The sequence below is a fragment of the Amphiura filiformis genome, chromosome 16 (assembly GCF_039555335.1).
Source record: "Amphiura filiformis chromosome 16, Afil_fr2py, whole genome shotgun sequence".
Taxonomy (NCBI): domain Eukaryota; kingdom Metazoa; phylum Echinodermata; class Ophiuroidea; order Amphilepidida; family Amphiuridae; genus Amphiura; species Amphiura filiformis.
The window spans coordinates 33643954-33669618 of NC_092643.1; the positions used below are offsets into that span (position 1 = coordinate 33643954).

Genomic DNA, 25665 nt, shown 5'->3' on the forward strand with positions numbered 1-25665 from the left:
TTTTCTTAAAAAAAATAATCAGACCTACATTATATTGAGGTGCTGAGGTGGGCAAAGTGTCCATTTCTAAAGCGACAGACGCACTAATTTGTGCGTCCTTCGCGCGAAGAACGCACACGGCTGTTTACTAAATACTGCGGCATCTCTTTTATACCAGTCAAATTTATTTTGTTTACATTTTGTGACTGAGACAGAAAGTGATTCCGGGAATTCCGTAATTGCATTTTTACACAGCGCCACACATTCCAAGCCAGCCCAATTTATTTATCAACAAAAGAAACCGAACACGATCGCTGCTGCTTACGGCTACTTTTCAACAACCACCTTACACCGGCGAAAATGGCGGAGTGTTCGCTAGTGAAAGTGGATGAAGTTCAAATAAATTGCATAACTTTAGGAAAAATACTGGATGCTTTTAATGGTCCTCTCAACGAAGAGCAAGCTTGGGCTTTATGTCATCAATCGGCAAAATTTCTTGGACAATCTCTCTGCGAAGATGGAGATAAGAAACGGGATTTTAATCTCGACGGGATTGATTCTGTCTCGTTGAGAAAAGACGGCACAGTGTCGATAGAAGAGCAGGAAGTTACGGGGGACTGCACAGGTGAGCTACCGTATTGAAATATATGGCATGTAAAGGCATGCTGAAAATCGAAATTTAATTTATGTCGAATTAAATATTCATTGCGTAATTTTGAAAGGATAATATTAATTGACAACATTTGACAGTGATAATTAATTTACAATATTTTGGAGACACATGATTTTTTATGATGATGATGACTTTTTTTGTGAAAATGAAAAAAAAACCAACACCTGTTTTAACTCTATTTTTTATGAGTCGTGTGAAGGGGGGGGGGCAATTTTTTTGTCTCATAATTTTTTCATAATTTAACATGGAATAAAGGCAAAAAGCAAAACTCACTGAAAAAATAAAAACTTTCCAAAAAATCAATTGATTATTCCATGTAGGCCTATGCATAATAATGATGTTCGAAAAAAAAAAAAATTGCGGGTGGGGGGCTTAATTTTTTATGCAACACGTCTGTGTGTATGTGGGGGAGCTATATGTCACTATAAATGCAAAACTGGTTTAAAAATCATTAAAATGTAAAATTGGATTATTGGCATAGCCTAATTCATAATTATTGGACTTATCATGCATGTCTCATCTTTTGATTTTTAGTTACGGTAATTCAAATTTGAAACTGAATTAAAATTTATTGGTTTAGTTAAATTTGAAATAGATTGTTGTTCCAATAATGCTGATTCAAGTTCATAAATAAATTAATAGAGTCGAAAGTTACAGTAATGGAAAATTGGAAATTGATAATTAAATGGGTAATAATTGATGTAGGAAATTGGGAAATAATTAAAATACATTACCAGTATATTTATAGCTGAGTAGCAGTATGGTAGGGGATAAATTATTATAGACTCTGTAAATTATGAGCCCCCAGTGGTAAATTTCCAAATGACGTGCCAAAAAATCCTTGCCCCCCCCCCCAGCCAAGTTATTTGAAATAGATTGTTATAAATACTAATTCAAGTTCATAAATTAATTAATAGAGTCAAGATAGGGGATCTACATTAAATTATTTTGGACTGTGCAATAATATGAGCCCCTGGTGATAAATTTCCAAACAGCTTGCCAAAAAATGCCCCCAGCCTGCCAAAAATGAAAAATTGCTTCCCTCACCCCCACCCTCACGACACAGCTTTAGGCCTATATGCAATAAATGTTTGTATATATATATATGTCATGTGGTCTAATTTTTCTATATTTTGTTATTTTGTATTGCTATGCAGATGAACAAGTGCAACGTGGCAGAGAAAGAGAGGTAAGCGGTTCTTTATACCAAAAAATATGTAGGCCTACAAACATTAGTAATTTGTAAATAATGACCAGTGAATCTGTATGTATCCTGGTACAGTATACAGGGTTGGCAAATCTAGTACCCCAGCCACCCCCACCCCCAGATTTGAATCTGTACTGTATGTACCCTAGTTCAGTAGTACAGTACCCCCCTCCCCCTTCCCTGGTTGCCCGGGCTGGGCTGAGTGTTGCATAAACGAATAGCCAGCTCATGATCTCATCATCAGTATTCAATACTGATCAAACAGAAACATGTATATTATGTATGTAAATACAGGTATTCCCACTATGTGTACGGCACTATCCATCTGATAATATGCCTCAATGCAGGAATGTCGAACTGTTTGCAGTGATGGTGTATTGATGTTTCTCAACCACCAGCCAGATAATCAATTTCTAAACAGCTTAAATAAAGCCACATTTATGTGTGGATTTGAGGGTCTTACTTATTTATTTACAAATTACTTATTTATTTATAAATTATAAGCCTATTTATTTATTGATTTTCTCAAGTTTCATTTTAAAGTTTTGCTCATTAGAGCACCCCCTGTGGTAACCTCTTGAAACTGAATTTACAGTGGGATGTCCACTCCAGGGGTAGCATTAAGGCCTGAAAGTCAGGGGTTGTTTTCCCGTGTTTTTCACTCCAAATCCAAATACATGGGGTGAAATTAAATCTCGGGGGTGAAAAATATTTTGCAGTGTAGTCAGGGGTAGGAGTAAGGTCCAAAAGTAGAGGGTCAGAGTTCACCCCCGAGCTTGCACATTCCCAATATATGGAGGGTGAAAAATTAAAAAATTTTAAATTTAGGGGGTCCCCTGCAATGTGGGTGCACTTTATTTTGTGATCTATATTTTTCTGATTGTTATAAAATAATTGATAATGATATACACTGATAATTAGCACAGAACCCCCCAAAAAGTGAACTTCATTTTAATGAAATCCAAAATATATAGTCTTATTGCCAGGATCTTATTATTTTCAAGTGTTTTTATAATTGTGCTGCAAAAGGATAAACTGAAATATAATCTCTGGTTCTTGTAGAATTTTGTTCTAGTTTTTGAGTTGCAAGAAACAACAGCCATCATAGTGATATTAATGTTTTGATAATTTGATCAATAGCATTCACATAATGATTATGTTCATGAACATAGTTCAATTATTATTTAGTAATTTACCTAGGGCGTAAACTATTCCAGCAAAACATGTACATTTTTAAAAAGCATTATCTACAGAAAGTACCAGCAATGACTCATACTAGGCTACAAAAATATATTATTGATGCATGGGCTAATATGAAATTCTTTTATTTTGATAGTATACTAGTAGTACCGTATTTATACAAAGTTGGTCCAGATTTGCAACCTCTATTTTATAGGGACTTAAAATACCCAATTTCCACAATTTGGTTTAATTTTGTCTGCAAAGAAAATAGCAAGTATATTATTATTATAATTGTCTGCACTCATGCATATTTCCTAATGATTCTATTGACTGCATAATTACATTTCTACAGTCCATAGTCGTGTTCACATTGTCGGACGTACGCCCGGCGCAAGTTGCTAGGAGTAGCGGTAGGCGCTGCCAGGAGTAGGTGCAGTGTGAACGATGGTCAGCGTAAGTTCCGCCAGGCGTACGTCCGACGATTTACTCCTGACAAAAGTCAGGAGTAGCGAGCTGGGTGTAACCTCCGCCAGGCGTAAGTTGCAATGTAAACACAGATTACGCCTGGCACCCGGAGTAAGTTAGACCTTTTGTTGATCAGAACTAAGAAATTACATATCGCGTGGTTGATAAAGGTCACAGAAACACGGAAGTGGTAGCCAACGTTACGCCGACCAGAAGTGAATGATTGGTGGAACTAGTCGGCGTACTGCTAGGAGTAGGCTAGGTGTGGACACACGGTAGCAGTAGGGAAAATATTTGTGGAATTTTGATCAATGTTAGCGTAAGTTTACGCCGGGTGTAACTCAAAATGTGAACACGACTCATGATACTAATGTCTATCAAAGCATGTCTGTCAGAGGGTGACTTGTGAATATAGTGACACACCTTGTATAATAAGGATAACAGAATAAGTTCATGTGTCACTTACAGGTCACCCAGTCAGTAGCTTGAATATTTGAAAGGCAATTGTACTTGTACTTAAATTTCCTTTTATTTATATTGTTATAAGGACAATTTTTATACCGTACTTTATTTGTCTGGTATGCGCTGCTGCATATCATGTACATGTACTGCAAATTCCTATCACGTCCCAGTCTGCTCACAGCATACTGCAATGTAACTTATTGTAAATGTGATCAATTTTAAAAGTACCCTATTTACACTTGAATAGTGCGTGTGTACACTCTTCAAAACTGAGGACATATTAAAAGAATAGATGAATTCAATGTAATTTGTCAACCAGTAATCCTTAGATTGACCTCTATTTTGCCAAATTGTTTTATTATTATAGATCTGCAAGTTTCAACCAATTTGCATTGAAAGTGAAGACTCCTATTAGCTAATGGGACACACAATGTCATTTCATATTCAAGGACACAAAAAGTGAATATTTATATAGATATTTTTAGCCTGGAAACATACATCAACATGTTTTCATCAACCTCTAGAGCCTCTTGAAAAGTTCTTGACCTGCGTTATTATAAGTCTATTGAATTTTAATACATTGAGCTTACAACCAGTGATCTTTCCTTTATTGACATTGTACAATGCAAAAATTAAGCAAAATTTTACCTTTACACTATGTCATCCAAAAATGATGGGGCCCCAGATGGACCCCATAATCTGCCAAATTTGAAAACTGGGGGGTCCTGAAGTTTTTGGGGTCTGTGGACACACTAATTTTGACATGATTTAAGTTTTAGTCTAAAATTGTGGGGTCCAGGTGAGAAAGATAGGGTCCCTCACAATTTTACTGTGCAAAAAGACCCCAAAACTCAGTCTAGTGGAAACCCTGCTTGGTCATGGGTATTAGAATTATCACTAATTGGTGGTACCAATAAAAAAGCCACAGTTTACCAAAACAAAATTGTGAAAGACCCTTGATTTTGAAATTTCAGCTTTCTTAAAGAAAATTTATGTTTAGGTCAACCTCTAGAGCCACTTGAAAAGTTCTTGACCTGCGAAAATAAATCTATTGAATTTTAATACATTGATCTTGTAAGCAATGATTAAAATCTTTCCTTTATTGACATTGTACAATTCAAGAGTTTAAAAGCAAAACTTTTACACTGTACAGTCATGGTTATAGAATTGCTTTTGGTAACTAGTGGTACATGTACCAAGCCACAGTTGAATAAAACAAAGTGCCAAAAGACCCTTGATTTTGATAATTTAGCTCAAAAAGAAAATATGTTTCGGTCAACCTTTAGAGAGCACTTGAAAAGTTCTTGACTTGCTGCTTTATAAATCTATTGAATTTTAATACATTGAGCTTGTATACCAATGATCACTTTGTAAATCTTTCCTTTGATATATAACATTTGAAGGAGGATTTTGTGATCCTACATGTAGCATCCTCTTGTTATGACATTTGTGACTCCTCGCCACAACTGAGCCCGGATGTCGCCAATCATCATTTTTGAGATATTCAACCAAAATATTCTGCTTGAAATTAGCTTTAAAATGATGTATATCATGTCTATAGTACTTGACATTTAAGTAGTGAAAAATCAATAAAACAGTCAATAAATCCTTTCTTTCCTATTGTTTATTGTTAAGTTCGATGGAGCATATCTCAATAGTGGCACTGGCGACATCCGGGCTCAGTTGTGGCGAGGAGTCACATTTTCAGTACATATCCACAAAAAAGCTTATTCCCAAAATTTTAGTTGATTCTGATTTTGCGTTTGCGAGTTATGCATGATTATGATTGTGTATTACACTGCTCCATAGGCCACTGTTGTAATTTCGTTCTGGTGCACCAGAACGAAATTCAAATTTGACGATATTTTTGCTAAACGAATTAATCTGCAAGAAATTTTTGGTACCGGTACATAAACATTATGTAGCCAGAGGTTTCCAGTGAGTATAAAAATCTCAACTTTTTTTGAAAAAAGTGGGGGGATGAGGCTGTTGATCACGAAATGCTTGCAAAATTTTAACACTACAGTCACAGCTTTTATACAAATCATAATTTCCTTTCCTGTTAATTTAATGATGAAGAAATTATTTATGCACTGTTTTTATTAGATGTCAATTAGAATAATTATGATTTGATTATATTTTTAGTGCAATTAGAGTCTTGTACCATAGATTTGAAAATACATAACTATCAGCAAATTTTTTTTTGTATTTCTCTCTTTCTTTTTATTCTATTACATTTTTTTTCATTACTGTACAGTATTTATTCTAATGCTGTGGGTCCAATCACCCTCCCAGCTGCTCAAAACATGAAAATACACCAAATTCCAAGCCAAACTAAATATTTAATCTGATTATTAATTGTACTTTCATTATAATCATGATAATATAAAATTATTGTTATGGTTGTTAACCATCCTAAGGACAGCAGTTAGGCCTGGGGTTTTTTTTTCTGTAATTTAAGTCCTTCAGGATGATTAGCACACATAATATGATAAATCTGCAAGAAAATCTACATAATCTGATAGTCCATGAATGAAAACTAGACAAATTCACAAATATGCTTAATCTTTTTTGTGCACCATTTGAAGTTAACAAATTGCAGGGCATAAAATTGCTGGGTTTATCTATATCATTGTCATTTACACATGTGAGATGGGGCCAGGGGGGGGGGACCGTACTTTGTGCCTTATTTTTTCATTTTGTTCATTCGCATAAAAAAAACATCCAGTGATGGTGAAAATATTTTTCAATTCACAATGTAGAGAAAACAAATAAGAATTTATGAATGTATCTAGATTAATAGGAGTTAATTTTTTTGGGTCAGACAGAACCATTCAAATGAGGCTAAAGGATTTTGAGATTAGATTGAAATCCTCTTTCCTAATCACCAATATACTTCCTGGCTGACAGTTTGTTTTTATTCATTTTTGATCAATTATTTCCAGGACATGGAAATAATTTTACATTTCTGGGAACTATCAAGCAAATCTGAGCATAATGGCATAAAATTTTCTCTGCGTTTGAAGTAGAAGGAGATTGAACCGGGACTCCCTACATGTATACCGCCACGTACGATCGAAAATTGGGGGTATTCGGGTCCTTGCCGACGGTGCACGGAGACGAACGAAAACAATTCTGCGTCTCATCTGAAGCGTCTTGGTACTTGCGTGCAGGTCGCATCAAGTGCGTCTCTCAAATGCGCCCATCATCCATGTCCCGCTTGCATGACAACGATTGCCTCGATCGCATTCCGAGGGAAGCTGAATACCCCCAATTTTTGCTCTATACCTGTATCAAGATAGCAGTCGAGTCCTCGTTCTCTGGTTTTAATTCTGTGGTTTTTATAATAAACATAATTTGTCACCAAGTTTGCCGTCAGTAGGAGATAGATAGAAAAAGTGAATCCACTTGGAAATCGAACCCAGGACCTCAGGTTTACGAGACCTGTGCCCAAATTACTTGGCCACAGGAGCTTCACGATTAAAAAGGTTGAAATTGCTGATGGGTGGGGTGCATGTCTTTAAAACTGTTCTTTATTCAAAATGAATATCAATCTTGAATGCAAAACTTTGGACTTACTAAAATGCCATTTGAATTACAGAAGTTCTAACCAACACACAAGTGCTGATGAGGAATTCTAATAAATAAAATGAACTCTCTTTCCACTGCATCCAAGGTACTAGCTCTGAAGCGCTAATGAATTCTAAAGCATACATGTATGCTATTCTAAATGGCAATTCTCTTCTGCATAAAATTGCCCTTTTGGATTGAGCATGTTTCATTGGGTACAAAATACAAATCAATGCGTCTAATTGTCTCTGCTATCTTCAGTAGATGGCAAAAGCTAATCAATCAGTTCATGCAGTTGTTTGCTTTGTAGTGTTTTATTTCTTTAATCTGGGTTAGCAGTAAACTCATTCAGTGGATAATACAAGCAATCATCTGTTCCATGAGGCACAGGGGTCACTATTACAAACCAACAAAATAAATCAAAAATATAAAATTTAAATAAAGTACATTACAATGCTAATTTGCTATACATAAAATCATATTAGGCCTATAGTGATATATAAATTAGTACCGTATTCAAATTATGACTAAAAGTTACATATTTATAGGGGTGTGATTTTGGGGTAATTTTGTGCCTGGGTACCCGGCGCATTTTTCGGGCGGGTAACCGGGTAGCCGAAATTGAAAAAAAAATACATGCTAGGATCATTCATGGTTGACCTAAAAAAAAAAATTTGCATGATGTTTTGTGTTTTTAATATGAAAATTGATAATTTGTATTCATGTCATACTCTATTAATGATTTCAAAATGCAATGAAATTCAAGTTACAACACTTAAAGGATTCATGTACCGGTACTGAGATATTAATAATATCAAATGGAGAAAATAAATTTGTAAGTCAAAATAATAAGTTAAAGACAGATTCCCAGCAATTGCTACATGTAGTCTCTAATCACATTGGCCTATACTTTGATGTTTTTCTAAAAACAAAAATCCATGAAAAGTTCATGAAATTGTAACAGTTTCAACTAGAGGAGTTCAGTCATCGCTGTACTGTTGACTCATTATTGAAATTGTTGAATTAAATTATGAAAAAAATAATAATAAAATGGAGTATTTGTAAATATTTGCCTGAAGTGCAAACATTCCAATGCCAAACACAGTCACACATAATTATATCAGGTCCCGAATTTCCCATCACCGAGCAAAAAGAAATAGTAAAAATCCAAAATTCACACAATATCAAAACCAATTGGTGCAGTACAGTTTATTGCTCCAAGGTTTATTGACATGTGTGTTAATTTAATTGATTCATATCGCAAATAAAATGCATTTCATTTAACCCCACAATGATATCAAAATGATCAATTATCAAAATAATGACTAAACTACTTGGGAAACTCCCACATGCTATAGTCATATGGTATTCACACTTGGAACTAAAACAAACTCATTATCAATTCATAGTCCTTTGACCCCAATATATGTCTGTGTGTGCGGAATGACCTTTGAGTGTTTTGGGTACAAAAACTCATACTCTACTACTACTAGAGGTCAAATTTTGAGTTAATCTTAAATGTAGGTCACTGAACGATGCCATCGGAATTGACGCTGTTTTGGCCCATAGTGTCAATGCATTCAACCATTGACAAATAAAAGCAAATCAAAAGGTAATCCAACCAAAAAAATAATAATGAAAATTAAAGGTATTTAACAATTAAAGTTAAAATCTAGACCAAAAGTAGTGAGAACTACCCACGAAATCAGACGATTGTTCTTGCTGGTTGTTTGTTCCACAACAAATCAAAAGGTAAATTCAACCAAACAAATAATAAATAGAAGTAAAAATTGAAAAAAATGTTCCAAAATATGAACCAAAAACAAAGAGAACAAGCCACAAAATCAGACAATTGTTTTTGTCATTTGCTGGTTGTTTATTCCATAACTAATCAAAAGGTAAATTCAACCAAACAAATAATAAATACGTAAAATAAAAAGCATTCACAATTGAAGTAAAAATATGGACCAAAAGTAAAGAGAACCACCCACGAAATCAGACGATTGTTCTAGCCTTTCTGCAGGGTGTGTTTGTCTCATAATATCCCTGGTTTCACAGGAACTTGACAAGGTAAATCCAACAAAACAAATAATTTATAAATAAAAATGAATTTAAGTATCCACAATTTACTGAATTTAGTTTTAAGTTTGGACCAAAAGTAGATCAGAGCAATCCACCCAAAAAACATTTGGTGACTGTTCTTGCCTTTTACTGGTTGCTAAATGTGTTGCTTGTTCCCAAAAGAAATCCAACCAAAAAATGATAAATAAAAACACAAAATATTCTCAATTGCTGGTTGTTTGTTCCACAACTCATCAAAAGGTAGATCCAAGTAAACAAATAATAAATTGTAAAACTTAGACCAAAAGTAAAGAGAACCACCACCCACAAAATCAGACAATTGTCCTTGCCATTTGCTGGTAGTTTGTTCCACAAAAATTTAAAAGTTAATCCAACCAAAACAAAACAAATCTAGTCTGAAAGTAAAGAGAACCACCCACAAAATTGGATGATTGTTCTTATTTCCACGGATTGTTTGTTCTATAAATAAACTTAGTGTGAAAAGTTTCGGTAAAGTTTCGTAAGGAGACAAGTGTGTCTCAATAGGTGGTAGGTAACCTATCCGCCCTGCCTTGTCGGTATCAAGTCGCCTGTAAGCTGTGACTAGGTAAACTGTCTTGTGAGGGGAAAAAAGGAGTAACTGTGGACCAGTATACTCTGTAATAGCTGCCTTATGTAACCACATTCATTCCTCATTTATTTTGTTTTAATTTTCAGTTGCACATTTTTAGGAAGAAACTGATAGGATTTTAGGACTATAACTCTTAGTACTGTAGTTAATTAGTCATGACTGCAACAGCTATGATGACCATTTGGAGGACCACATTTGTAAAAACCAAGAGACCTTTTTACAACAAACAAGTTTTAGGTGAAGTGAAAGAGAGATTCACACGAGAAATTTCTCCATCGCTTATTTTGATGCAGTTCATAACCTTGATACAATTACTGCACCAACATATTCATGACCTAACCTCTTCTGACAAAAGTGACCACTAAGGCACTATATGTAAATGAAAAAATACATTTTGGACAAGATTTGGTTTGTTACTTTACAATTAGATGCGAGCACATGGCAGCTATGATTCACATGCAGGGAATCAGCACTCACTAAAGCAATATCAGCTAAGTGCTACATGTACAGAATCTCTCAACATCGCAACAGATTTATTTCTGGAACAAAGTTGTTCTTTCTTAGCATCCTTATTATGTCATGGACGTAGCGTTTTGGGTTTCACTGTCAGTGGTTTCATATGCATGTACTAGTATACAATGTATATCTCCTAAACAAAGCGGCTAAGAAATTGTACTTGGTGAAATTTTAACTCTGAAATGGCTGGCTCTCTTCATAGTCGGCCATTTTATTAAAATTCACAAGTCCGCAAAACACTTTCTTTCCAAACTTTCTATCTTATCATCTGTGGCTGTGCTCTTTTTTTTAATTCAAAGTTTCATTTTTAAAGAGATACTGTGGTAGAAACTATAATATGTTTCTTTTCTATTTAAATATCACAGATTCTTACTCATAAAGTCTTATCGTCTTTGTCAAAGACCCCCAAGTTGAGATCCATGTCGGGTTTTTTGATTTGATTTGATTTGATTTGTTCGGATTTTGACAACCCTGGATAACCCAAGAAAGCCTCTATTGAAGCTTATTTCCATAGGGGTCCATTTGAACACCGGGACGGGTTGGGAACAGTCAGGGGTTAACACCCTACTCTTTTCGAAACTGGCTGCAAAGCCGTGGTGAGCGTGAGGATTTATAAGAGAGAGGGTGCTCCCACCTCAAGATTTCCACGTAAAGCCGTGTTGAAAGGCTACAGTACTCTGAAATCTCTATAGAGCTAGGGAGCTGTTATACAAGTACACGATATAGTCCTGATTTGAGGCATCTGATAATCCTGAAAGCTGAAATGTAAGCACAGATATGTACTTCAAAATCCATGGATATGATTTTACAGGTGCATATATGATACCTGATAGTGAAAGAAATGAGAAATTTAATTGCTGCAATCTCAGTATGGTAAATGTTATAGAAATTGGATAACAGATAGATGTGCATTTATGAGGAAAAACGGAGGACAATAGTGAATTACAGGGGAAAAATCAGAAAATGCAATTAAAATTTTAGATTAGTAAAATTAGAAATGAGGCATGATTTAAACTGAAATTAAAGAACAACCCAGTCAATACTTTAATGGCCTCCACATTACACTTGTGTTTGATACATATACATCAGGTTAGGGACCGTTCACAAACACTTGTAAAGGGGGGGGCCTAATGCAAAAAAGGGGGCCCTGAAAAAATGACCACAAATTTTCCTGGAAAAATTAAGTTTATATGCCCTTATATTTTCATGTCAAAAGGGGGGGCTGAAATTTTTGAGAGCGGTCCCTTAGCATCTTTCTTCTACATGTACAGAGTATTGAGATACATAGATTTTATCATGGGTGATGTGACCTGTCTTCATAATCTATACAAAATGTCCACCAAGACATAAAGAATATGGCCGTTAACTAAATCAAAAAGAACAAGCCACTCCATAATGTCCGCCACATTAACCTGTGTCTTTCATTGATTATAGGCTAGCATCTTCCATCTATTTACGGAGTAAGAAGATATCTCTTATCATGTGATCTGACCCGTCTTCGTAATCCATACCAAATTTCCTTTTAGACGTGCAGAGAATATATATGGCCTTAAGACACTATCTGTACAATGTATGTTACAAGTGTACTTTCATTTTACAGTCTGCATTTTAAAACATACGGCCATACACATACTTACATGTAATGTTAAAAATATTTTGTGTGCAAGCTATTATATGGCCTACTTATTTATTTCAATTTTTTATATGATGGATTGATGGGCATTTACAAGCCAATTGAAACCAAGATGTGAACATTTCAAATTAATTTCAAACACTTAAAGGAGGATTTCGTGATCCTATATAGCATCCTCTTTTTATGACATTTTTCAGTAGGTATCCACGAAAAAAGCCTATACCCAAAATTTCAGTTGATTCTGATTTTGCGTTTGAGAGTTATGCATGATTATGTGTATTACACTGCTCCATAGGCCACTGTTGTAATTTGACGATATTTTTGCTAAACGAATTACCGGTAATCTGCAAGAAATTTTTGGTAAATAAACAATATAGCCAAAGGTATCCAGTGATATAAAAATCTCAACTTTTTTTTAGAAAAGTGGGGGGATGAGGCTGTGGATCACGAAATGCCCTTTTAATTTTGGTTTTTGCTGAACCATGAAATGGTATCAGCCTATATGAGTGTATGTTACTTACTTACTTACTTACTTACTTACTTACCAACCATTTGGTCTAAAATGGACATATCTTTAATTCCCACGAAGGTATGAACCCCCGAGTGGTGTCAAATGAAAGAATAAAAAGTAAAGAATATGATAAAAATATTTCCTAACGTCAGAGGTCATCCAAGGGGTCACAGGGGTCAAAAAAGGTCATTTTGACCAAAAATGCTCCAATTGAGCTGAAATTTATATGCAATGATCCTTATGACATTCTAAACATGTTATAAATATTTTAATATTCATTTAAGGTCATTAAGGGGTCATAAAGGGGTCAAAGGTCAAGTTTTCAAAAATGCTCCAATTGAGCTGATATTTAAATACAATGATCTTTAAGACATTCGAAACAAATTTAAAATATTTTAAATTCATTTAAGGCCATTAAGGGGTCAATAAAGGGGTCAAAGGTCAAGTTTTCAAAATGGTTCAATTGAGCTGAAATTTAAATGCAATGATCCTTATGACATTCTAAACATGTTTAAAATAATTTAATATTCATTCAAGGTCATTAAGGGGTCATAAAGGGGATAAAGGTCAAGTTGTCAAAATGCTCCAATTGAGCTGAAATTTAAATGCAATGATCCGTATGACATTCTAAACATGTTTAACATAATTTAAAATTCATTTAAGGTCATTAAAGGGTCATAAAGGGGTGATATATACATGTACCACAATATACTGCCAAAGCCCCATGGTTCAGCTATGGTGCGGTTACCGCTCTAGTTAATTATATTGTATTCAAAGTTATGTGCAAAATGCAAAGTAATTTTTTTTAAGAACACACATCTCCATTTTTCCATGTGCTATATCATTAGAACTAATTACTGAAAGATACACGTATGTGGTAAGAACATCTGATCTTGCATAAATTTGCATAAATTTGTTATAAAAACAACAATTTTAATTATGGAACAAGTCATTCCAATACACACACAACTAAGATTTCTTTGTACTACACTCAAAAAAAAACCCCTGATGTTATAGATTTTTTTACCCACTCATATTCATAATGATGAAAAAAAGTAATATGAAACAATAACACAATCTTGAAGCATTGTTGTGATTGTACGATACAAGTTATGTTTCTTGAACAAACAGCGTACTCATATAGCTTTGAAAGCAATTTCTGTTTTTTCCTTGGACCCATCATCAAGATCATGTTAAAACTAAACTCATACGTATCTTACTACTATAATACTGCTTGTTTCAACAAATATGTTGCAACCCCAGTTGCAACCACATGTATGCTGCAACCACCTGCTTTTCAAAAAAGAGGGAAACTGTACAATGATAAAAAATGTGATTGATTATGTTTTGATGAGTCAATTGACACTCAATTGATTTTGTGGTACGGCCAAAATTAGAATTGAACTTTCATTGTTGTTTGTATAATTTACATCACAGGAATGGGAAGTCCTGATTCACTTGAGTAGAGTTTGCAGCATATTTACAGCAATAAAACTATGTAATGATTGAAAAATTAAAATTTATATTAAAATGCAATGACTCATTTTGCTTGATCAATAAATTAATAAAAAATAAATTAAAAACCTTTGAAAATTACACACATTGAGAAATTGTAGTTCATATAGAATAGCTTCACACCCAAAAAGATTACAATTCTCCTCATGGTCTGTTTGCCTTTTTAAAATACTTGAATTTCACTTATTGTATAGTAAATGTACCACAAGTTCTAGCATATGTACAAAGATGTAATCAACCATTAAAAAGCCTGATTTTGTCGCATTCATGAATATATCGGCAAAGCCATTGTGAGGTTGCCGACCTAGAACAATCTGACAAGTTGACATGGCCATTGTCTCGTTGAACTCGACCAATATGTGCACCCCTATTGATAAGTAATTTCAATTCAGTTTTGGCATTTGCGCATATTTGTATGCCTTACGGCTTATGCTTGTACAATACTGACAAAACCTGTGTTGTGGGAATGTCAAGTAGCCCAGGTAGAGGCAGGGACATGTTATTTGCGCGGAAACAAAATTGCAGATTGTACAGAATTTTGTCTGAGATTGGGCCAAATTACACTATGATTTTTATAGATGTACATTGTACATACATTGTAATTGCACAGAAAGGATATTTAAAAAAATTTATATGAATTGCGTTGCTTGGAATTGCATTGCACTTTTTTAACATGTGCAAGATTGTGAAGATTACCAAAATTTGTACAGATTGAGTTGTCACCACAGTAAATTAGATTTCGGGTAATTTAACCCCTTTATGCTAAACTTGGCAGATATGGTGTGGGACACATTTTTTTATGCTGGCATTTTGTTGTATATTTATGTTAACATCTTCATGTATTTTGCAAAATATCTAAAAAAAAGGCACAGAAAATTATTGTAATTTTTACAATTTTTTACAGATTGTGCACTCACCACAGTTTATTAGATTTTGAATTGTTTAACTCCATTATGCTCAACTTGGCAGCTATGGTATTGAATGCATATTTTTTTTGAAGGCATTTTGTTGTACATTTATGACAAATATGAGCTTCTTCATATATTTTGCAAAATTTCTTTTTAAAAACTGCACATTGGATGCAAAATTTCTCTAAAAAAATGCACATTTGGATGCAAAATCCCTCCAAAAATTTGGATGGATTTTGCTATAATTTTTCACACAAAATTCATGTCTCTGGTTAGAGACAGCAAGACTACGAGGTTACCTCCGTCTACAAATGGGAATTTCAAATCAGTGCACGACTGGAGGATGTCCTTTTGTATTATATTTTAGAAATAACGAGATACTTTCAGGCAACAAATGCCCAAATGGAACAGTAAAACTAAATTGCATTTACAAATAAGTCAAAGGGGTTAACTTTTTCAATTTGCAAGCCTGTGGGAAATTATTGGAATCAGTTTCGGTGAATCTTGAAATAATTGGGTGATATTGAAGTTGAAAAGTCTTGGGGACAGAAGAAACAGTTAATCTACATATTAAATATGTATGTTTTGGTTGTTACAGCTTTCAGAATAGTGCAATAAATTAAAGGTGCATGAACAGATTGATAGCCTCATCCCCTTACTCAGGGACTGTCTTTTGGAATTTGCAGGACAGCATTAAATAGCTCTTCTGGAGCTTTCAAGGATAGCTGTTTAGAGCATTTACAATGTAAGATGGGAATGGTTAACTAAGGAGAGCTAAAAATCACTCTCCTATATCAGATTTAACGAGAGCAGTAGAGAGTGATTGCTCTCGCTCTCCTCAAAAGGCGTCCCTGCTTTCTCTGGGCATCAAAATGAAGATTTTGGTATTAGGTGAAAGCTTAGTTTTCTCACAACTCCTGTGAAATGTTACACCTGGAATAGGTTTCGTTTAGGCGGTATGAACAAAAACATGGTTGTTTGGTGGTACACCGTCCTCAATTGAGTATTCTTAGTCAGTGGGAGTGGTCTAGTTCGTAGACACATTTTTGATTGGACAATCGCAAGATTTGGTGCCGTTTATCAGGCCGTGAGCGACCCCACGTCATCATGCGTCTTGATAATGCCTTACACGCTTGTAGAGGTGCTTGGCGTATGTATTGCGCTGTAATGCGTGAACTAGTGCGGAATCTGCGATCGCTAGCAATACAGCGCAACAGAATACGTGAAGTTGTAAACAAGTTTCGTTCATTTTATAATGAGGGAGTTTTATGGACGGTAACTTAGTTTTTGATTTAAAAAATTGTTTACAGTTATTAAAATAATATTTAAATGACTAAGAATGAAAATAAGCGATAGGAATTTTTATTTTGCCTATCCTCTACCTATGATAGAGCGACAGGCAGGTCCAATATTTTTTTTTTATCGTAGTGCGCGGTATCCACTACTCATAATATTGGACCTGCCTGTCAAATCTATCAAAGGTAGAGATAAACAAAATAAAATTCTATCGCTTATTCTCTAACTGTACTGCTGTTCTACAGTGTATCACTGAGCCACAAGGATGTAGGGCCTAAGTACAGTTTTGCTTCTAGAATCCACAACGCAGAAGCAATTTAACTCAGAACTTGGAATAAGAATGTTTGGATGATAGCCTCAATTATGTGAGGTAGAGAACACATATAATTACCGTCAATTGGACCATCATATTGGTCATCTGGTCATGCACCTTTAATGAAAGAGAACAGTGAGGAAAAAAAAGAAAAAAAAAGTAAGAGATTATGTCTACACCTAAACATTAATTACAGGGACCTTTAAAATATTTTGCTTGTCCAGAATTATTTGTCCAGGTGTGTATTAATTGCAAATATCAGTTTGGTGTGTGAAAATATATAATTGTAATGTAACCTAACCATTCTTCATTAGACAGATTTGAAATTAAACTGACAGCCTTTTCCTCAATATCCACCGCCCAGTTATAAGAAAGTTGAGTGTAAATTTGCACAAGGAATAAGCCATTCCTTCTGTTAATGTGATATTTGCTTTTAAATATTACAATATAAAGGGAATTTTATTTCAATGTGTATTGCCTATTTGTCAATTTAAGAGTTGCCAAAACATTTCAAGAAAAACCGCATCTCAAATCATCTAAAAGTTGTTCAACTTTTCTTATAAACATCAGTCTATGGTACAAGAAACTACTGAAAGTCATTGGAGTCAATATCAAAATGTCGCCCGACCTTTTTCGTAACCATTTGGGTTCTATGATAGAGGAAAAATGTTTAAAAGTTGTGGCAAAACCTACAAAAGTTGCCCAAATGGGCTACAAAATCACAGGTTTGGCAACACTGTATATAATTTCAGAGCTGTAACTTTGAAAAGATAAACTGTACCCCAGTGAACAAACACTTTTTGTAAGCCCAACATAGTTCCTTCTTCAGGATTTATTTGAGTATGCAAAGATTTGTTAGTGTTAGAGAGTTGCAAAATTGCTTATGTATTTGGTCTTTGTTCAGGTAAGAGCTGTAGAAGGTCCTTGTATGTAGTAGATTATGTTAAGGAGCAATGCAAGGATTATGTTCCTATTTCCTTACATTGTATATCTAAGTTACTGAGGTGTTGATGTGGAAAATGCTATTCCATAGAAAAACATCTATCTGTGAATTAGATGATTAGATTCATCAGATTTGAATATCAATCAGATTTTGTCTATTATTAAATCAAATTGTTGTTGGTCGAAAATAATTTTTTTGTAGACTTATACATGAATTCGTACTGATGTTATTGTATGATTTCCCAGGGAGGCATTTGAAATGGTAGGTATATGTGCCTCGGCCATGTTAAAAGTAGGGCGCTTTCAGGTCAATTGTACAGTTACAAAAATATGGGGTCATTCAGTACACAACCTGAATAAAAATGGGGCCATTCGGTATGAAACTTTGAAAACAGGGGGCCACTGGGGTAATAAACTGTAAAATGGGGGTCATTGGGTACAGGATTACCAAATGAGTGTCATTGAGTACACATAAATAGGTGCCAAACTGCAATTAACAATTGCAAGCAACTGGATGATCGAATTCAGCGGGGATTTGAAGCAAAATCCCATTATTTCTCGAGGAGAACACAAATACCACCTAACTTTGGGAATTAAAAAGGCTGGTCATTGGGTAGCAGGAAAAAAAAAAAAGGGGGGTCATTGAGTAGTGAATTTTTTAAAGGAGGTCATTGGGTAATAGGTAGAGCAATAACACAAAAACTGGGGGTCATTGGGTACAAGCAGGTTTGAAAAGGAGGGGGGTCTATCCCGAGGCATATGATGCATATCCGTCATGTAAGTGCTCCCCCCGATGATGATTTTAGTTTATAATATCATCTTTTTCCCCTTACTCATTTCACTCAAAAAATGATGCATTGTCTTCCAATTTGATTCCTTGAGGATGTACATGGAGATGGGTCATCATATTGGGGGGGCATCAACCATGATTGGGGGGTGGCACCAGGTCTGATGGGGGGTACAAGCCATTTTTTTGCAATTTTCCTATTTGATTTTCTAGATTTTGCAATCGATGGAACCTCCCCCCGTCCCCCTATGACGCTACACCACAGCACTTGATGGAATCACATAATAATGTCACTTGCCCCAATTATTCCTTTATCAACAGATTCCCTGTATGCCTATATAACAAGGTGTGTCTCTCTGTCTCTGCATAAATGAGATACCTGGCTGACTCATCAACATACATTAGCTAAAGGAATGCATGTCAGGTGTATTTTTAGCTCCTGGCCTGGTCATTATAGATTTTTCTATTGTTTTAATTTAAACGAGATAGCCCAGAGACAATCATATGTAAGTTGATGAATCTAATTGTGTTGGAGAAAGAACAAAATAATGCATTATTTATCATGATGGCTTGTAATGATGATTTTATAATTTCTAAAATTTTCATGGGAAACAGGTTTCCGGAACCGAGGTAGCGATTAGCCCAGAAACTTGTGCTGGGAAAGTGGTTTGGTTTTAATATATCTGATAAATTCATTGACAAGATGGAACAAATTTATGTGGGTATAAAAAGTTCTTGGTTTTGACAAGCAAAATTTTACATAATACTAATTAGGAGTTTGCATGATAAATGAAGAAATTGAAATATTGATTGTGGTGTTATTACACGGTTTTAAGGTTAGACGAGGTATATTGTTGGTCGAAGCAGCCAAGAAAAATTGATTTTCATTATCTAAATCAATAAATTGACAAATGAAATATAACACTTGGATGTTTTGCAAAAATTCATTCTACAAATCATATACTTTGAAAACTTGCTTGATTTATTAGATGAGTTATGTACGTTTTACAAAAGTGTTGTTGTTTCAGCCCTCTTTACAACATAACTCAAGAACCACAGGACCTACAAAAGTGTATCTGTGATATTTGGATTCTTCTACACACTCGCTATGAAATGATCAATGCAATTTTTGCCCAAACTCACTACCTTTCGCAAGATGCTGTGAACTACCAAATCGCAACATTATAGTTGCTAAATACTGCTGATTTATGATAAATTTCTGTTGATATCAAGTCAAAAATCAAATTATGATCTAACTTAGAACTTGAAAAAAAAAACTACCGTAATAAGCCATGCAATCCCCTAATTTTGCCAGTCCCGTGCTAATTGTTAAGTGCTACATGTATTGAAGAAGACAGAGTGAAACATATCATTCTTAATATCCACTAAAACAAATACGGCTCTCCATCTTCCCTTGGTGATGTGAATTTCCGGGAGCAAATATGTCAAGGACCTTCATAATCGTCAATACTTTCATAGCGACATATTTTAGCGGTGTTAATTTTTTGTGATATTAAATTAAACTGAACAGTTTATGGTTGCTTTTATATGTGGTTTCAAGCATAAAAGCCTAGCACTCAAAATATTTTTTGTTGCTTTTAATTTCACGTCTTTGAAATTAACTGTGAAAAGCATGACATCGTTGGGCAGGAAAGCCCTCCTATGTGTCATTGGCCCCTGAACATGTTTAAAGCAAAACCTCTCAATGTAACCTGTTAGCAGTTTTATATTAAACATGTTCAGGGGCCAAAAGCACATACGAGGTTTTTCCTGCCCAACGTCGATGAAAATAAAAACCAGTAGAAATTTCCCGCTATTAAGTATTCATTACCTTATGCTATGTGTTACATTAGCATAACCCTACATCCATTGCTTGGTTGCAAAATGCCAATAGATTTAATTAATTGCTTTCATCTGCACCAACAATTATGCAATGAGATCTAGAGAAAAGGTAATTGAAATGATTCAAAATTGCAATGTCAAGGTACTGTGAGGTGTGTCACAGAGAACCTGGAATATTTTTAAAGCCACATTGTAATATTTGCTGAGGAGGACGCCCTGAATATTTTTCAAAATTCTGTTTTTTACACAGTTGTAATGTACATTATTTTAGGCTAATTTAGGCTTTAACTAACATACTATATAAATACGCTGCAAAAATCAAAACTTTAGGTGCTGTAGTTTTGTCAAAATCTTAGATTTTGAATAAAGCGCAGGAACCGTCGTTTAATTATTAGGATAGAAATATTAGTAGAATACAGATGTGATGTTCATAACACAGTTTGTACATGGTGTGTAGGATGGTCATACACACATCAAAGGACTGTGCCATAGCACAAACGACGGAGTGACACGCAATGGTGACATCGGCGCTGGTAGTAAATTCCAATTTTCTTTGCTTTACCTCAGTTGTTTGGCTCAAAATTAAGAGGGGACATATCTGAGAGTGAAAGCTAACATTTTATGGAAAAGAAAATAATACTAAATCTATTTTTTATGGAAATGTTACTTACAATATGGCTTTAATGGAGCCATGGAGCACGAGGCTCTAGTTTCACTTGAACCACTACTGCACAACTAAAAGCTTAAAATCTGTGACATGAATGTCATTTTAATAGGACTGGAATTTTGTTTCTCTTGTTTGATAAAATAAATATCAAAGTGATGTAACTCGTCAGTGGCGTAGGGGGAGAGGGTAGGTAAAATGGGAGGGGGGAATCTGATTTGTTTCTATAATTGGATGATTATGGCCCAAAATAGTGAATTCTCTATCGTGAGTGGGAAAAAAAAAGAGGAGGTATGCCCGCTTGCCCCCTCCCCAAGTTTCCCACTCCCCCACCCACTGCTGGTGCCACTACTGCACTTTCTTTCACTGTGAGTTTGGTTGTGGCATCTGTGCTTTTAGGCAGTTGTGCCACAAACAAACCACCCTGGTATTATGCGTGGATATACACTTTTATCTGGATTTGATATTGCAACCAGCCAAATTTGCACCTACGTCACTACCAAACTTGTTATACTTTCAACTTGTGTTTTAAAAATGAATTAAAAAATTAATACTTTCTTTTATTGACAGCCTATCGCCAAACATTATCTGCCAGCTGGTTTACAAAAGATTCATTTCTCTGAATCTATATGCACTATTTCGCAGCGCTGGAAATTACATGCCTTGAATGTGCAATGATTAAATTTAAAAAACGTGTCTTTTGAATAATTAACCATGTTTTTCTGCACCACCTAACAGGCAGGTGGAAGGAGGGAATGTGCATAATGACGTTAGCGTACCGAGTACAGTTTGCCAGTGCAATGATGACAGAGACGTTAACCCCATGAGAACTACCTGCCGATTGGCCAAAAAGAAGTTTTCATTATCAATTGGACCAATCAGCAACATTGTTAGAATAATTTCACCACACAAAAAAATTGGGGTAAATGATTTGCAAAGCTCCATTCTGATTGGTGATTAAAGTGAAGATATCATGTAATTGACCAATCAGAGGCAATGTTAGATTGCCAGGTAGTACTCAGGGGGTTAATGTATTTGTGTGATGATGATATACCATGGCTGCATCCATTAATTTTGTAATCTATACCAATGAACACACATAACCCTTCAATATTTTATTTAGCGTTTACTATTTTCATGCTGAGTATCCATGGAGGGCCTCCGTCAGACATTATGGCAAGATATTGTATTCAAATGACTTTTAACCACATGAGTATATATATTCCGCAAGAGAATCGAAAATATGATGATGTTACTCCACTCTTCATGTCTTCGGGTGTATGAACTAGAGTCGGTCAGACAGGATTTTTTTGTTTCTGGAAGAGGCTAAGGAACCGTTCACAAACACTTGTAAGGGGGGCCTGATGCAAAAAGGGGGGCCCTGAAAATTTTTTATCCTCCTAAGGGGGCCCTGAAAAAAATGACCACAATTTTTTCTGGGAAAATTGAGTTTATATGCTTTTCTATGGGTTGACCGATAATTTTCATGTCAAAAAGGGAGGCCCTGAAATTTTCGAGGTCTGTAAAGGGGGCCCCAAAAAATTTCGCGATAAAGTTTTTTGCATCAGGTCCCCCCTTACAAGTGTTTGTGAATGGTCCCTAAATGACTTTAAATTATCACAGAAAGCTTGGCAAATCTAGAAAATTCTTTTCGCAATCATATTTTGAAAACGAATTTCAGTTTTAATCAACCCATGTTGGCAAAAAAAATGGTTGTTTTTGCTTCATCAGCTAAAAAATCCCTCCAAAGTATAAAATCAGGCCATAAAGAACAGGGATATTTTCGTCACTAAAGAGCATGGAGCATTGAAAGCGCTCTACATTTGTATTTGCAAGCATTTTGGATTGTTGCAAAATATTGCATTTTAAATTATAATTCAAAAATATGAAATTATTTGGGGTCACTTCCGGTATAAAACGAAATACCTTTAAAATGCATCTTCTTCCACAGATTCTGTAGGACAGTGACGCCACTTGCACACATGTATTGTTATTACCCAGTGTTTATGGGGTGTACACAGATTTGGGGTCAAAGGTCATTAAGGGGTCACTTCCGGTATAAAACGAAAAACCTTCAATTTTTTTTATTTGCTAAGAAAAACATAGGACAGTAACGGTATGTTCACACATGAATTGTAGTAACCCAATTCATATGTGGTATTTTTTATTTGGGGTCAAATGTCATTAAGGGGTCACTTCCGGTCTGAGATGAAAAACCTTCAAAATGCCCCTTCTGCCACAAGTAACATAGCAAAGTGGTGCCACGTGCACCCATGCATTGACATTAGCCAATGTCTTTGCGAGTTGCATATATTTTGCGGTCAAAGGTCATTAGGGGTCACAACACGGCTGTGTTCGTGGGTTAGACCACAGCTAAGTCTATAGTAGGAATTCCAATTGAATGAACGCAGCTTTCAATAGCTGTACTCGATCCAACCGCGATTGTATATCGCGTATTTCAAACTACAACGCGAACGCAATACCTTGGATACAATGCTAACCAATCACAAGTGCGTTGGCATGGTTGGATTCACTTCCGCGTTACTCACGCACAGTCGCACACGCTGGCGTACATCGCACAGTGTACGCAAATGTTCGTCACGCTATTGAAAGCTGCGTTCATTCAATTGGAATTTCCACTATAGTTAACTCTGTTTCACAAAATGTCATTATATAATTGAACAATTTCAAGTGATGCTTCCAAAATTACATTTACTTAAAAAAAGGGACCGAGCATGGCAAAACAAATGGCAAATATATTTAATAAAATCACACTTGTTAAATACTGAAATGAAATAATTGAGCCAAGAATGGCAGGTAGACAGAAAGTCTATAGACAGACCTCTCAGGTAGCTATAGTAACATACAGCGAGTCGGACTGAGAGTGGAAATATTTTCCAGACTAGGAAGGGATTTAATGATAAAATTGTGTTGTAAGAGGTGATAAATGGGTGTTCATATTTAATAAGCTGTTTCATTCTTGGTTAAGGGATCATTCACAAACACTTGTTAGGGGGCCTGATGCAAAAAGGGGGCCCTGAAAATCTTTGACCCTCCTAAGGGGGGGGGGGCTGAAAAAAATGACCACAAATTTTCCTGGAAAAATTAAGTGTATATGCTTTTCTATGGGGTTGACTCATAATTTTCATGTCAAAAAGGGGGGTCCTGAAATTTTTGAGGTCTGTAAAGGGGGGCCAAAATATTTGCGATGAATTTTTTTTGCATCAGGCCCCCCTTATAAGTGTTTGTGAACAGTAAAACAATAAAGAATGACACACTTTTGGAGTTATAAAATCATGTTGAGCTGTTTCCTTTGACAAGTGTTGGCTGGTTACCGGGGCTGGTTATAAAGGCCCATTCAGTGAAAAAAATTGTGTATAAATTGCTTAAAAATGATGCATAATAGTCATTAAAATTATTATTGGGTATTTTTGAAATGTGCATGGTTAAAATAAGGAAAGCAGCAGTATTGATAAAGTTGAAGCCCCATTCAAATACATGTAGCTAATTACTGCTTTGTGTAAAAGGCTCTTTTGTAATACACAGCTTTTGGCTTCATAACTAGTAGGCTATGTTAGCACAAAAAGTGGATTTTGATGATTTTTCGATTGAGCAAATTACTGAAAACTTTAATTTTAGAATGGTGAAATATTAAACATAAGCCTACATGTATGAATAATAAATACACATATGACACAGACAAGCTTCATTGATTAGATAGCGATGAAATCAAAACCCATCAATTTTAACCAATATAGATAGATAGCCTGAGCCTCACTCACTATGGACCACAGTGGCCTCATCCCAATGGCATAGTTCAATAACCTTAATTAAACAATCATAGTGCAAAATTTGACCTCAAGTTTCAGAGTATGAGTTTTTGTACCCAAATTTCAATCAATGAATGTGAAAATGTATTGGGGTTAAAGAACTGTGCCTTGATAGATGAGCATATTGTGGATCCTAGTGACTGTGAGATAGCCTAGTCCTTCATACAAATAATAAAACAATTTTGAGTCTGGTTGTTAATTTGTTTCATCATCTGTGAAGAAAAAAAATGCTTGCCATTTGGGACCAGACGCCGCCGACCACTGTAATGGTCATTTCACACTGTGGCGAAAATTGGTCCGATAACCCACTGACCTATGTATGATTGGTAGAGATGCCATATTGGTAGGCTTCATTAGATACCTATCAAATCGTAACCCATCAATTCATACACTGATAGCATCATTGTGATGACAGGATGATAACTAGTAGCAATTCACTCTCAACGGGTCAACGGAAAGGGTCAAAATATTGGCTGATTTTTACCTAGTGCTGAAAAAAGTGAAAATTAAGTGTACGGGCATTTTCATGATCCACAGCCAGCCTCATCCCTCCCCACCCCCCACCCCCACCCCCACCCCCCATTTTTCTCATGAGATTTTTTACCACCGGAAACCTCTGGCTACATAATGTATATATGTACAAAGAATTTCTTACAAATAATTCGTTTAGCAGAAATA

General features: G+C 35.3%; 1 protein-coding gene across 3 annotated transcripts in view; it reads left to right on the top strand.

Moving 5' to 3' along the window:
• Positions 1–320: 320 nt before the first annotated feature.
• The window catches only part of LOC140135900 (protein spire homolog 1-like), a 129680-nt gene continuing 104335 nt past the window's right edge, over positions 321–25665 (top strand). For all 3 annotated transcript variants that reach the window (XM_072157565.1, XM_072157568.1, XM_072157566.1), the window contains exons 1-2: positions 321–604; positions 1810–1841. In XM_072157565.1, the coding sequence (XP_072013666.1) occupies positions 340–604; positions 1810–1841 (297 nt within the window). In that variant the 5' untranslated portion in view covers positions 321–339. The remainder of the gene's footprint in view (positions 605–1809; positions 1842–25665) is intronic.